Below are 15,378 nucleotides of genomic sequence, written 5' to 3' on the forward strand. Positions count from 1 at the left end.
AGGCACACGCACAGAGAATCCGCATGGAATCGTCCGTCCGTCCGTCTGCCGCGGACAGATCGCAGGCGCCGCCGCCGCCTATAGCGCCCCCACGGATCATCTACGCGCCACGGGCTGTGCCCTGCTCTCGTGTGTGCTTCGTCTACGAAAAGGTAAGCGACTAAGCGGCGTGTCAAAATCTTATCTCGGCTTGATGAATCATCCACCATGGTCCTGGACGGCGACGTGCATCGACCCAAAAGGAGGGGAAAAAAAGAGAACCTGGCAAATGATTACATTGCCGTTGCATATCGCACATGATTGGTCAATGTGAGATCTTTACTCCTTTTCAAAATTTTGAAACCAAAAAAAAAATGTGAGGTCGATCCTTACTGCCCGACCGGACGCCCAGGCCCAGCTGCGGCTGAAACCACGACGCCAGGAGTCTCCTGTAGGAAAATTTGCCTCCTCTCTCTCTCTCTCTCTTTGCGAGGAGAATTTGCCTTTTTTTTTAGGGCAAGAGGAGAATTTGCCTCTTCAAGTAGACAGAGGGCTTAAGTCTAGCAACCTGGCGTAATATAAAAAAATTAATTAAACAACATACACGTCTAGCTTAGCTAATCGGCTGCAGCTGTTTAAATGTCAGTTCGCCGAGCGGCCTCGCATCTGCTGCAGACATGACGAAGACCTCATGAATGACTCTATTCACTGGGTTCGGCAGGCTGGAGCTGGAGGCTGTAGTACTATGAGAGAAAAATACTATTTGTTATCTGGCTGGTGGCTGGAGCTGCAAGAATGTGAGAGGGGAATATTGTAGTGCTGGAGGCTCATCCACCAGCCGAACGCAGTGATTATGTACCGTATCGACTCGTACACGTCTTTTACCAGGACCGCTTCGGATGGCCAGGATCCGTCCATCCATACATGTATGCATCAAGCAGGACTTCTTTTTACCCCGATTTAACCTGCCTGCCTGCGAAAATGACGAGACATCCTCGGCTGGCCGCCCATCATCATCTACCGTCCGCCGGCGTCGCCGTCGCGCGCGCCTCCACACATCCAGGGTCAAGGATTCATTCCTCCTGGGGGTCAAGACGAGCCAGCCGTAATCGTATCCATCCGCTCCAAAAACATACACGCAAATTGACCTGACCGAGTGACCGCCAAAAAATAATAACAAAATGCCCTCTTCTCCTCAGGATTGCAACGTCAATCAGCTAAATGTAATAACAGCATTTATCTACGTACAATGCCCTGCCTACTACTGGGCAAGAATCATGGTGTATCACAAAGGATATGAGAAAGAGAAGCACACGGCAATCTCCAGCTGCATACACAAGGGGGCATTAGATGAGATGAGCGGTGGGCGATCTTCCCCCAAGTGGATACAACACAGATCAAGCTACAACAGAGCTCCTGGCTAGCATACAATTTTGGAATTTCCACCAACTTTGTCAGGTACCAAGCTAACAGCAGAGGAGCCAGCATGACTCGAACCAATACACGGCTACGCGAGGGTGTCTACAGATATCCGGCTCAGGTCATCATTTCTCCTCCTGTTCCTCTTCCTTTTTTTCAGCATCGCTTGAGCTAGGCTCATCTTCAGCTTCATCATCCACGCTGCTAAGACCCAAAAAGACAAAAGAAAAGAGAAATTCCAATAGTTAATAGCTTTGCACCCAACATACATGAGCTCTCTAGACAATCAGACTTCAATTATTGCAAATGCATTGTTGGTGTTATCACGGTAGGAAGATCATGAAAAAAAAACAGAAGCAAATTGCGACAATACGAATAGTTGGTGTCACAAACCTTTTCTTGCAATCATATCCAATGATATCCTTAATCGCTTCGTTGAGTGCATGAAGAGCCATCTTCTTCACCTGGGGGTTAAGGTTCACAATCACACACATAATTTAATAATGTACCCCGAAAACACATTTTGATAAAAATGTCAAACTAGTGATGATAGAGCTCCGGTGCTATCAAAACAGATATATCATGCACAAGAATGATTGAGATGTGACCATATTAAGTTGTGCTAATAAATACAAAAGGTTATAGAAGAGTATGGGCAAAATGATTGCCAGACCTCTAGTTTATCTTCGTTCACTCTATGCCCCTTTGGAAGCAGACGAAATTCTTCAGTCAGCCTGATGCACTCATGAACATTTTCCGGTGAAACAAAGTCAAGTGCAACCTTTATACATGACTGTCCAATGAAGAAATAGTACAGACTATATCAATTATTTTGATTTAGAAGCATAACACCAACATTAATGAAATTGGGTAGAGCAGTTTCCACGTCTGTTATCATACCTTCAAATTCCTGACTTGATGGGGGCATCCTGCTGGGATAAATACTGCCTCACCAAGCTTTTGTTCAAATGTCCAAGGTTCAATTCCTGAAAGTGCAGTAAACAAAAAACCAGGAAGTAGTCAATAAGAGAGAACTCAAGCTCCAAAAGACATGGCATTCTTAACTGACCATATTCCTCCTTCAGCTTCTTCTTGTGCTCATTTGTTAGATAAAAGCATTGATCATGTATGGGATGAGCAACCTGCCAACATAAGATGGTATGCAACATAAGAATAAGAAGTCATATCTGTGGTAAAAAAAAAGTAAGCATAAATTATCACCTGCTTTACTGGTTCAAAATTATAATGCCTGAACTCCTCTGCATGCTTCATTAGATAATCATGTAGTTTGCTGACATCTTCCCGTCTGAAGATATCCCACAATGCACCACCCTCCGATTGGTTTCCTTCTGAGGGTAAGGCTTCATCATCTTTTGGCTCTAGAGATATTTCAATTTTACCCACATTATTTGTTTTGCTGGTTGTCATATTTGTTTTCCTGCGTGATCGACTGTTAGGTTCAAATTTTCCCTCTGCATCATTTGCAGATTCACTTTTATCCTCACAGTTGAAACCACTTTCCATTGTCATTGTCTTGCCACCATTAATTGTGAAAGAATCTCCTGTCTTTCTCTTAGAAAAAGAAACCTCCATATGATCATCATTATTTTGATTGGTCAACTGAAGATTCGACTCAGTCAAGTTTCCCTCAGCCTCAACAGTTACCAAAGTTTCTTTACTGCCTTCCTGCTCCTCTGAATCAACATCCAGCACTGACTTTGGCCTCATGGTTGATTCACTGAGAGCAATTGGCACAGGACCATCCTGATCTGTTCGTGAAGCTTGGTGATTTTCATTTTCTTCCTTTTTGTTTAAACTATCTTTCTTTTTTTCTATTGCTGTAATCCTTTGGGCTTTGAGCTGTATTTCATCAGTATGTGTGAGGATATTGACCTGTGTACACAATGGGAAACATGGTAACATTTGTTAAAAATGTTGAAAGGAAAAGAGTCGACCAACAAAAAGTTTTCAAAACAGGTAAATAAATGGCAAATAAATCTTCCTGCTTGGTATCAATGCCAGTACAGTTTTTTCCATAGAATCAATACTCCGGAACCAATGGTCAACAGTTCAAAATTGGCAGCTATTAAATCCAGAATTTACACTGATGGTGGGGCTTAAGGGTTCTGCAAGAAAGCAACAAGACATAATTCAAGCCTAAATGCAATAGGATCTACACCTGCAGCTTTGTCCCACTGATGGTACACCTCTTGAGGATCCCTCTCAATATCAGCATATTGTGGGCAGTCTTGTTTATCTTACTTTCACCAGACCCGATATTGCTCACGTTGTCCATATTTTAAGTTAGTTTGTGAGTGCTCTTACCTCCGTTCATTTTGGACATTTACTTCTTGTGCTGAGATACTTAAGGGGGACCTCATCTCAACGTTTGTTCTATGCTCGTGATAGTCCACATCATCTTCATACTTACTCGGACTCCACTTGGACAAGTGACCTAACGGATCATCATTCCGTCATAGGATACTGCATTCTTCTTGGCTTATCTCCTCTTGCATGGATGTCTAAGAAGCAAGCAGCTGTATCTTGGTCTAGTACAAAGGTAGAACTTCGAGCAGTGGCTACTACTACTTCAGAGATTGTATGGCTTCGATGGTTGTTGGCAAATTTGGTATTTCTTGTGATGCCCCCACACTTCTTCTCTGTGATAATACAGGAGCCATACAAATTGCCAATGATCATGTGAAGCATGAACTTACAAAGCATATTGGAGTTGATGCCTTCTTTACTCCATCTCATTATCATTAGAAAACCATTGCTCTACAGTATGTACCCTCTGAGCTGCAGTTAGCAGATTTCTTTACTAAAGCACAAACTTGAGAGCAACATCGACTTCACCTACTCAAACTCAACGCTTCAGATCCTCCATTTCAACCTTGAGTTTGAAGGGGATGTTAAGGCTCTCTATATTACCATGAGTCTCTCCATATTTAGACAACTCTTTATATTCCTATATGGCTCTCTATAAAGACTTGGCCATCTTCACAGATTAGAACTCATCTTCTCAATTCTCCAAGGTTAGTAACAATAACAAAATTCTAAGAACTTATATTGGAGTTAAACACGTCATGGAGATTAATTTAGATGAACTATGACAACTTTACATGATCAATTTAGGCATGGCAGCCGTCCGATTATCATTGATGCCTGAACGACCAATAAGATCCTCTATGTATTTAGTGCTGAACCTCAATACCTAAGAAATAACTCAGAGGACCCAGATCTGATATCTGAAATTGCTCACCAAGTTGCTTCTTTAAAACAGAAATGTATTCCACATCATCGCCAGTAATCAACATGTCATCCACGTATAGAAGAAGCAAAGTGCGGCAATGTGGAGACATGAATAAATAAGGCAGGATCATGATCACTAGGTGTAAAGCCAGCAGCCTTTATCACAGAGACAACGCTCAAACCAAGCACGAGGAGCCTGTTTAAGACTATACAAAGCACGGCAAAGACGATAGACATATCCTAAAGGAGCATCGGCACATGGAGGTGGTTGCATATAAACTTCCTCATGCAAATCACCATGAAGAAAAGCATTCTTAACATCCATTTGAGAGACAGTCCATGAAGAAGTGGCAGCCATTGCAATCAAAGTCCGAACAGTAGTCATATGTGCAACTGAAGCAAATGTCTCAATCATATTCTCGGCCCTGAGTCTGCTGAAAACCTCTTGCAACAAGATGAGCATTATATCTCTCGATGGAACCAGATGACTTGGTCTTAATTTTGAATACCCACTTGGATGTGATAGGCACGACATGTGACGGTAATGGAACAAGATCCGAAGTTCCTGTACGATCAAGGGCAGCAAGCTCCTCAATCATAGCAAGCTGCCATTCTGGAATACTAGCAGCTTCATGATAAGTGACCGGCACACCAGCAACATTCACACAGGGAAAACCATACTTGTTGAATACTCCCTCCGTCCTGGAATGTAAGTCATTCTGGAGTTTTTATGACAGATTATGGCTATGTACAAAATACTCTCCTACCCGTAATTATCAAGCATTGGGAATGTGCTAATTAAACGAACATGCGCTTTCCCATGCACCTCCCCCTACATGGTTGCATGCACATCTTTCTATTGGGAAAGACCCGAAAACGATGCGCAATTAAGATAGTTGGGTCTACTCTCAACCTAAAATGCCTTATATTTGAGGACAAATTTTGAATCCCAGAATGACTTATATTTGAGGATGGAGAGAGTAAGGGTGAAACTAATATTGTGGGTCCAATTACACGACAGCGAGCTAAACAGCTAGAGAAGGAAAATTTATTCTCAGGTGAACACTAAGTCGCTAACCTTATTTTAATTTTAAAATATTTCAGACTATGTTGTGCTTTCAAGTTCTTGTTTTAATGTTCTTAGGAATGATGGACTATACGCAAGAGCATGGGACGATGATGGTTATTTTCCTCTAACAGTTTTGTGAGGAAAATTTATTCTCAGGTGAACACTAACCTTATTTTAATTAATTAAAATATTTCAGACTATGCTGTGCTTTCAAGTTCTTGTTCTAATGTTTTTAGGAATGATGGACTATACGCAAGAGCATGGGACGATGATGGTTATTTTCCTCTAACAGTTTTGTGAGTAGCTTAAAGTTCGATGAGAGTGTAGAAAGGATAGGATTGGTATAATGGATGGATTGTTATTAGCTTGAGGCCTCGGCCGGCATATATAAGAGTACAAGACTTGGGGTGCAAGGCAACCCCACCGGATATGTATGGCAGTCCGGATACAATATCTAAACTACCAAATATACTCTAACATCCCCCCGCAGTCACAGCGGGAGCACTGCAGACGGTGAGACTGGAGGAGAAGCCGAAGGTAGGAACCGACGGACTTACATCCCCCCGCAGTTGTAGCGTCGACGCAATGCGGATGCTGCGACCGGAGAGAACCGGCGAGAAACTCATGCGGATGGTAGACTTTGTGCTGATGTCGAGATAGCCGAGCTGAAGGAGCCATGGTCGAAGATGCCGTGCGTAGAGTAGCTGTGGTCGACGTAGAGCTGTCGAAGTTGTCGAAGACGAGGTAGCCGTACATGAAGCCGCGGGCGCACGAGGAGGCGCCATGGTGGTGGCGCAATGGAGAAGACGCCGGAGACGAAGATGGCGACGCGTCGAGGCAGTCGTAGAGGGAGCGATGCCAAAGTCGATGCAGTCAGGCCATCGGGCGACACATGCCCGAGTTTGCCAGGCTCGGGAACGCATCGGGGACGATGGGCACACACCGGTGTTGCCAATACCGGACGTGCAAGGGAGGATGCACAACCAGACGCCGTCGCCGAGGGACCAGCAGAGAAGGCCTCCATGGCGGTCGTAGGCGCAGAAGAAGGCGAGGTAGAAGACGCCAACACCTGCTGTTGCTGGAGTAGACGAAGTAGTCGGGGACGAGGTGGCGACGCTGGCGACGTGGTTGTGCTAGACGAAGCGAGGAGGGGAACCCAGACTTTCCAGCACAAGGCCGAATGATCCGGATGGCGCGGCGGCAGTGCTCGAAAGAGACGGCGAACTCATACACCTTGACGAAGACCATGCGCGAAACGCGCAACGACGAGTCGACGATGAAGTCGTGGACGTGGTCGGCGGCGGTGAGGAAGCAACGGCGGAAATGACCACGGGGTGACGCCACTGCTACCCGAAGAGGCGACGCAGTGGCAGCCCTCCATGCTCGGTAAAGGGGCGCGCTCGACGAGGACGGACGTCACGGGAGCCGGTGGATCACGCACGTCGGCTGATCAGACCGAGTAGCGTGAGGCGAGATGACAGTGGACGAAGTCGGTGAAAGCGTCCCGATCGGTGAAGACGAAGACGAGCCGGTGATGGTTGACGTGCGGTAGAAGCGGCGAGGTGGGCGGTGCAGACGGGCGTCCCCTAGGGCACCGTCCATCTTGCCATGCCACACAGTCGTAGACGAGGAAGAAGCCGGTGAAATCGATTTCGACGTCGAAGTAGAGGCGCGAGGTCGACAGGCGGTGGGCGACTCAATCTCGATCAGTGATCGAGTAAAAGATCAGAGAAACTAATCAAAACGAACCAGCAGCAACTTCTTGTGTAGAATCTCCGGGTGCACAAAGCCGAGACCCACCCAACCCCCTTATCTCTTTCTTGTTTGCCCCCACCACGGTCAACAGGCACAACCAGCATGGTGCGCCATGGTGAGAGACAGCGAGAGACAAAAGCAAGAGCCAAAGGGGTCGGGTGGCCGCTGGCGGTGTGGAAGGCGGGGTGGGGCGGTTCCGTCGGGGGCGGAGGTGGCTCCGCCGGGTCATCCTACCGCCAGGCGGTGCTGGAGACCGGCGGATCGGAGCCCGTTGGCGGATCCGGCCAGGGGAGGAAGCGGTAGAAGGGGAGGCGCGGCCAGCCGCAGCCTCCACGGCCGCCGACGGACCAAGGCCCGATGGCGGAGCTGCACCGACGGTTGTGGAGGATGCCGCCGGATCCAGCGGAGTCCGCCAGGCGAGGACAAACACGGGGCCGAGCTGCCGGCGGCGGATCCTGCCTGGATAGGAGCAAGAGGAGGGAGGCCAAGGCCAGCTCGCGGACGACGACACCCGGGTGAGTTCTTCACGATTTGCTGCTGCTCGACAGCGACTGCCGCAGATCAGATCGATCTGCCGCGACACCTAGAAGACTGGCAGATCCTCGATCTGCCGTGGAGGGGGTGGAGGGCGCGCCCCCCGGCGATCGACATCTCGCCGGGGGGGCGCTAGGGGACCGTCGCGGGGGCTTGCTGTTGGCGAGCCAGGGACAGCCGGCGGCGCCTGGAGGACGAGGGCGGCGGGGAGCAGCGGAAAACTAGTGTTTGAGGCCTAGGGTTAGAACCCAAACTCGTGATACCATGTAGAAAAGATAGGATTGGTATAATGGATGGATTGTTATTAACTTGAGGCCTCGGCCGGTATATATAAGAGTACAAGACTTGGGGTGCAAGGCAACCCCACCGGATATGTATGGCAGTCCGGATACAATATCTAAACTATCAAATATACTCTAATAGAGAGCCGATTAAAGTGCAGAACTTAAAGGAACAATGATGGAGCCTGTGAATGCTAGAGACAATAAAGAGAGCAGAAGAACCATTCAGCTACCATGCAAATAAAGTCCAGCCATCAAGAGAGCTCCACTAGTATTTGAATGAAGGATTGCTGCAACTTCCAACTATCTAGATTAATTTAATGTGTAATCTGAACTGCAATACCCACTAGCACTATATGTATCCACGTTCTAATAGTTCTAGCCATTTTCAGAATAATACAACTCTGAATTGATCTCATTTGAGTCTCGAGAGGCTTACAACTTGTTCTTTCGATTCCTGAGGGAGTTGTGGAACGCCGAACTGCAGTTCACCCAGTTGGCACCTTCACGTCTATATGGCGTGATTGCGTGGTCTAGCTACGTCAGTACATGGAAGGGCGATTGTCTCGGTTGTTCGTCGCGTGAGCAAGATCTCGCGGTGCGCAGCCTCATCACCAGGTTACGCAGTGATAGTTATCAAGTTCAAGAATCCTTCAAGAAGATCGGGACACAACCGTTGCCGCTGTGTAATCCTTACGCAAGCACCCATCACTTGTTTTCAGGACTAATAGTACTGCGCTCGTAGATTGTATATTGGACCAGCCTGTAACTCATCAGAAACAACATGTGATATTATTAGAACCATCAACAATGGGAACATCAGGACTGGTCGAGGTGGTAGAACTAGAAGTAAGTTCGGTGGGGGTTTCAAACGACGAGCGTAAAAACATGTGATAGGTGGTTTGGAAAAAAAGATGATGTGGAGGTGGTGGAGGTGCTCCATGTATAAGTGGTGGTGTAGGTGGCGCATATGGAGGTGATGGAGGAGGTGTAGGTAGGATTAGAGGGGGAGGAAGTCCCATCGGCGCAGATGTCTCCAATCGGCGATGAGCAAGCAATTTGGGCAGGCAAAATCGCGACGGGCAGACGAAACTGCGATGGGCACAATCGAGCCTGCTCCTCAACAGGCGGCGGCCACAATCAGTCGCGGCGTGCCGCGATATGAGCCGCGCTAAGGGGACGGGCCCAGAGGGAAACGCAACAAGCAGCGGTCGTGGGTGCCGCGACAGGCACTAGACAGCCACGACGAGCGTCGAACGGGGGCGCCGCGATAGCAGGAGGGAACCAATGTAGGGAAAATGGATCTTGGGTGGATTAATCAATCGAATCCTAACCCTAATCCTTGCTCTGATCCCATGTTACTAACCTTGGAGGAATGACAAAATGAGTTCTAATCTGTGGAGATGGCCAAGTCTTTAAAGAGTGCCATATAGGAATATAAAGAGTCGTCTAAATATGGAGAGACACATATGAATATAGAGAGCCTTAACAATTATCGTTTCATGGAATTTGGTATAAATGAGTGAATCCCAACTCCCAACATGCAAACAGAACTAGCAATGAAAACAGACAGAAAAAAACTCATTTCTATCTGTCAAGTTTTCTATATTAAACGGGATCAAAGATTCAGAAACAGAACATTGCAGCAGCCATTGGCAAGTTCCATAAATTGAATGCTGAGAGTATACTAAATCTATGCAAGGATAAACAGTCCTAAAGGAAATATGGTATTTATCAATAAATCCACAAATAATAATGCTAGGAAGCATAAGCAGTACTGTATGTATATACTTACGGCATCAGACATGTCGCAATGAATCTTGGTAACAGAATCACCAATTCCCAACTCTTGGCTGACGCCATAAGCAATATAAGTCTTTGGACCAAGGTCTGGCTTTATAACATCTTTTGGCAGCTTCACCGCCAGATTGAGAGGCCCAGATTTAGGGTCTGTATATTCACGAAATGGCAAGGCAGACATGAACTCAGCATTATGCCGTGGCAGTCTCTGCTCAAAGGAACTATGTTGTGGCCAATCTTTCAGCTTAAGTAACACAGGCAAATCCTCTAAACCAACAGCTCCACGGGAATACCCGTCAAAAAACATATGAATATTGATATCAACCTGCATTTGGGGCAATGGAAGCAATGCTGGTGTTAGATATTTTGCATTCCATGGTAAAAATGATTTCAATGGAAGGGCAATATATTCCTCAGAAAGAGGTAACTGCAGATCCTACATGTCTAGGTCGCATGAAAGAGTGTATCATCCTTACTTGACCCAGGATTTCAGCTTGGGCCAAGTTCTTGGGAGTTGTAATGCCGTTTCCTACCAAATTATGGCAGTACATCAAACTAGAGCATGGATTATCTTTTTATCCTACAGTACATAATGGTGCAGATTTCATCCTGAATGTTCATTACAATTCGTCCCCACTATCCATCACAATTTCCCTAATATGCGCCATCTTAAAACAACATGAGCTAGGTGAACACTTCACAGTTTTTAGTCACAGCTGTCAATCTGAGTTCCATGTGGGTAGAAAACAACAGACAACAAGAAGCATTGCAGCTTGCCACCTCTTCGTTGTACGGATAAAGAATCCATGATCCCCACATCACCCTACTTATCACTATAACCACCTGGTTTCAACCTCCTATACTTCTACCCGATTTTGATTCTCTCTCTCATCTCCACCTAGAAACTCCCCAAAATGTTTTAGTTGTGACTGAGCAAATAAAGCTATGATATTAAAAAAGAAAATTATTCCTTCCCTTGAAAAATAAGGAAAGCAAAGTTATGTGGCAACATTTCAACAAAATCACTAGACAATCAAATACTGCAAGAAATAAAATCAACAGCTTTGTGGTCAAGTGACCACAAAAGCATCATATACATCTACCAATCCTTAAGAATGCTCAAACACTGATTACAATGAAAAATAATTTCATATACCTCACACCACGTCATACATTCAAGAGCAATAACTGAGAGCCGATCTTGACTATCCCTCTTTTCTCGTAAGGCCCGCCACATAACCATTGGTTCCCAGCTCAATCCAGAAGTCAACGCAAGCGTATCACGGACGATAACAGGCTGACCCTTCAACCAGTGGTCCTGAAAATGGTCCAAAGGTCCATTTTGAACATCTTTAGCAGTCGGACAATATATGTAGTTATCATTGGAGTTTTCTCTAGAAGCTGCTTTGCGTGATGTCTCATCATTCATTTCACTGGACTCAGTGAAGCAGGAACATTTTGTATCTCCCAGTTCCAACACGACTCCATTGTTGATCACTGAATTGGCTTTTTCTAGTAAGTTTGGAATAAACTTCTCCTCAGACAAGCACTTAAGTTCAAGAAGAGAATGCCCACAACCACCAAGTTCTTTCGGTGGGCAAGGTATGCTTCCATTGCTATTTGCCCTCCATCGTCTCAAACTAGGAGTCCGATCCTCAGAAGGAAGTACACTATCTATCAAAACATTGTTGTGTCCATCAGAGGGCTCTTGACTTGTACAATTATCATGACTAATTCTCTGTTGCAAATTCTCCCTGCCTCCAACATCAGGTAGACTAGTAACCTCGTCCACAGTCACACCTCCACCTCGAGGATGACCCTGACGAAGCTCTCGGCAGCAGCTGAGGCAGAGATCATATGAGCATGTGTTACAGCTTCTGTGGAAATCAACAATAGATGTCCTGCAGTTGTTGCTGTTGCAAGGATAGCAAAGATTAGACACTTTTAAGAAGCATGTAAATAATGTATATGTGCTTGATATGGCAAGACCAACCAGTATATCCGCTCATTGCTTTTACAGGTAACTAGAGGAACCTCCACTTTGCACAAATCGATCCCTGCATAATAAGCAAAATCAGGTGCAGCGGCACCAGATAAATTATGACTAAAGAGTAGCAACCAAACTCTTAAGCTAGAAACCTGGAAGGTGGCAATAGGATCATATTACCTTCAATTGAGGCCTCCACTCTTCTCTCTAGCGTCTGCTCTTGGTGAAGAGCTTTCAGCCAAGGGAGCAAAAAGTGAACAGCACGCACAGAGTATTTAATTTTATCTTCTTCAGATACACTCCATTCATCAGCCTGTTGAAATAGGAATATTGGCATCAAACCAAAGTACAGAACACATGGAGGCCCAGAACACAAAATGGAAATGAATTCAGAAAAAATGGCATACCTCTATTGTAGAAGACTTCTTACTCTTTTTGCCTCTGGTTGTGTCTCCCCCCATACTCTTCTTACTCTTTTTGCTTCTGGTTGTGTCTCCCCCCATACTCTTTTTGCTTCTCGTTGTGTCTCCCCGCAGACAGGCCTTACAATTGCAATTGTTGCGACAAACTGGGCAGTTTTTCTCAAAATCATCCTCTGATAAATGTGGATACCTATTTAGTTCATGCAAAACACAAATAGTGAACATATCAATAGCAAACATACAAAAAAACAAAATGTAAACTGAAATAGGAACCAATATGGTGACTGAAAGTAACATCCTATAAACTTAGTGACCAGAAGAAAAGAAAATACATCACGGCACAAAGGCAGGCAGCCAACACCGCAAATGTGTTTAGAAGGGCACGAACCAGCGTGTAATGCACTTCACGCAGTATCTGTATCTCCTGTTTGCTACAATGCAACTCTGGCACCGTACAACTCTTCCATTGTCATTCCTCTGGCATTGATGGCACATGGTTGAATTTCCATCCATCTGTTTTACCTTCTGTAAAATCAAGCAACCAAAATACATAATGCATGTGCACAGAGGAAACAGTAACGGTAACCCAAAATGTAGGTGCTTATGAAATAATTCTCGTTCCACATTGTATCAAACTTAACAGTGCAAGTAGTTATAATGTGGGCAAAGACGTGAGCAAACATGCATGCCCAGTGCTAATAGAATGGAGTGTGAAGAAACCATGTCCAAGAGCAAACACATAAAAAATCCACTTAATTACATCTAGAAACATTTTGCTACTGGTGCCAACTCAAGGCAGAGGTTCAATGAGAAAGATAAAAATATCCACCTTGGGCTTCTCTACCGTGGGGACAGCCTGCTTTTTCCTTAGGCGCAAGGTCCTAGGCCCAAGTGAAGAGGGGTCTGCAACAGGATCCCTCCTGCGTTTTCTCACAGTTTTTGAGACTTCAGCTATCCCCTCTGTGCCATTCTCCTAAAAAAATTTTAAGAAAAAAAAACATCAATACAAGAGGTACAAATGGCAAAGATTGCCTCTTTATATATATTTTTTAGAAACTCTTACAAGAAAAAACTGACCTCAGGAGAAGCCGGCGGTATCTCCTCCTTGATGTTTTCCTTGCTGGTTTGCTGCAACTCATGACAAATTAAAAAAAACACAACGCTCACAAACATCAATCTATCTTTACAACAACAACAACATAGCCTTTTTCCCAAGCAAGTTGGGGTAGGAAACATCAATCTATCTTTAATCTTAAAAAAAAAAGAGAAAGTAGAATCACTGCAAGCAAAAAACGTGCAGAGAGTTAAGGGAGTAGTATTTGGGGGGCATTGATGCTCAACATTCTCCTGTACTACTTACGATGGTGATGTGCGTTCGAACGGCATCAATGCGATCGCTTGAATCCACGTTCCATTATATTCTAGTTTTATTCGGAAAATGACATGGCACAAAAAAGAAATACTGACCGTAGCAGAATCCTGGTGTTGAGGCATGTTCTCCTCGGCCTTGGTTTCACCATTTTCCTGAAAAAGCATATTGAAAACGATCAATAAGCGTAGCCTGTCATAGAAACTGATGTATGATATAACGGTAAAATAGTTAACATACTAAGTTTTTATATTAGCTAAAAGAGAGAGGGAACGGGAGGAAGCCTGGGTGGCTAGCTGCTCCAGCTTTGGAGTGAGCGGCCCGGGCTCAACAAATACCATCAGACACGATTTCGCTAGAGCAGAGAGCGGTCCGGCTGGGGATAGAGTGCCTCGGTGCCTATGTCCAGATAACGCAGGGGCTATTCTATCCTCTGGCCCTCCAAAAGAGAGAAGGAGAGAATATGAAAGGAAGAGTTGAAGGCAAGCTCAGGAAAGCAGGAATGTGTAGAGTACAGGAGCACGTGAATGAAAAACAAATGAGCTACCTGGGACAGCGGAACCCTAGAGGAGATGGTGCATAAACCAGTACCGAAACCGAATCCCCTACAAGGTTGGGCGAGCAGAATCGAAGGGATTGCTCGAATCCCAATTAAAGGAGGGAGGGAGCTCAATAACCTAAAGCGCACGCTGAATCTGCAAGCGTGTCAGACGAACTAGAAAAAACGATGGAAGAACTCGAAGCGGCGGAAACAAACGAGCAAGCGCCGCAGGAAGGGAGGAAGCTGAAGAGCTGCTAGAGGGAGGAAAACCAGGAGTAGGAGCATCAAATTCAAATCCGGAGCAAGCGAGTCATCAGTCATGTTAGGGATCCAGGAGACGCTAGGAGAAAGAGGGAGTGAAGAGCGAGGCAGGGGGGGGGCACGCGTGGCCCCGTGGCTGGAGGAGGAAGCGAGACCTAGCAACCGTACCTTGGTGGCTGCGGCTGCGGGGTCGGAGATGGCAGCCGCGGCGGGGTCGGAGCTGGCAGTCGCGGCAGCGTCCTTCCTTGGCCTTGGCCACCCGCGGCCTCCGCCGCGCTTGCGCTTGGGCGGCATGGGAGAAATTGGCGGCGGCGGCGGAGAGGGAGGAGGGCAGGAAGGAGCGGGAGGCGGTGGTGGCGTTTACTGGAATCGAATCGAATCGAACCCAAGGGCAAGGGGAGGGGAGGGGAGGGGACGGGTGGTGCTTGTGCTGGAGGGTGGGTTGGTCCACGCGTCAGTGATAGGTTGGGTGTCGGGGCGCTGGGTGGGGAGGTGGGGTCCGGAGATCAGTGACTTGCATTGGCTTTGGGTTTGGTGGCTGGGGTTTGATTTTCAACCGCGCGGCTGGGCTGCTGGAATTTGTTTTGGAAGGTCTCAAAGAAAGAGGCGAGATGCCCGGCCCACCTCGTCCATCGGCCCATGGACTGCTTGCAGGCCGTCGTCGCTCCGTCTCCATGTCCACGCTGCAAGTACTGACCTGTGCGCCGGC

General features: G+C 46.3%; 1 protein-coding gene across 3 annotated transcripts; it reads right to left on the minus strand.

Moving 5' to 3' along the window:
- Positions 1 to 1,150: 1,150 nt before the first annotated feature.
- Positions 1,151 to 15,045, minus strand: LOC120677648 (lysine-specific demethylase JMJ25-like). Of its 3 annotated transcripts, none has more exons than XM_039959675.1 (16): positions 14,838 to 15,045; positions 13,966 to 14,022; positions 13,576 to 13,626; positions 13,328 to 13,471; positions 12,887 to 13,023; positions 12,484 to 12,688; positions 12,257 to 12,389; positions 12,083 to 12,146; positions 11,246 to 12,002; positions 10,085 to 10,414; positions 2,620 to 3,291; positions 2,468 to 2,540; positions 2,299 to 2,384; positions 2,072 to 2,191; positions 1,792 to 1,862; positions 1,151 to 1,599 (listed from the first exon to the last, which is right to left on the minus strand). In XM_039959675.1, exons 1-16 carry the CDS (start codon positions 14,961 to 14,963, stop codon positions 1,524 to 1,526), a joined length of 3,102 nt encoding a protein of 1,033 aa, XP_039815609.1. In that variant the 5' UTR covers positions 14,964 to 15,045; the 3' UTR covers positions 1,151 to 1,523. The 3 variants fall into 3 exon arrangements, with proteins under 3 accessions (XP_039815609.1, XP_039816319.1, XP_039815054.1); XM_039960385.1 differs by having other exon boundaries at positions 1,151 to 1,602; positions 12,887 to 13,020; positions 14,838 to 15,044; XM_039959120.1 differs by having other exon boundaries at positions 1,151 to 1,602; positions 14,838 to 15,043.
- Positions 15,046 to 15,378: the final 333 nt, after the last annotated feature.

Source organism: Panicum virgatum, chromosome 1K, assembly GCF_016808335.1.
Source record: "Panicum virgatum strain AP13 chromosome 1K, P.virgatum_v5, whole genome shotgun sequence".
Taxonomy (NCBI): Eukaryota; Viridiplantae; Streptophyta; class Magnoliopsida; order Poales; family Poaceae; genus Panicum; species Panicum virgatum.

What these genes read in the sequence shown, in the direction of transcription:
- LOC120677648 (XM_039959120.1), bottom strand. Translation starts at nt 14,963, where the DNA reads ATGCCGCCCAAGCGCAAGCGCGGCGGAGGCCGCGGGTGGCCAAGGCCA. An exon ending in AGCAATGAGCGGATATACTG is followed by an intron (nt 12,003 to 12,082) that starts GTTGGTCTTGCC and finishes TCCTTGCAACAG; the next exon opens with CAACAACTGCAGGACATCTA. An exon ending in ATTTTGAACCAGTAAAGCAG is followed by an intron (nt 2,541 to 2,619) that starts GTGATAATTTAT and finishes TTATGTTGGCAG; the next exon opens with GTTGCTCATCCCATACATGA.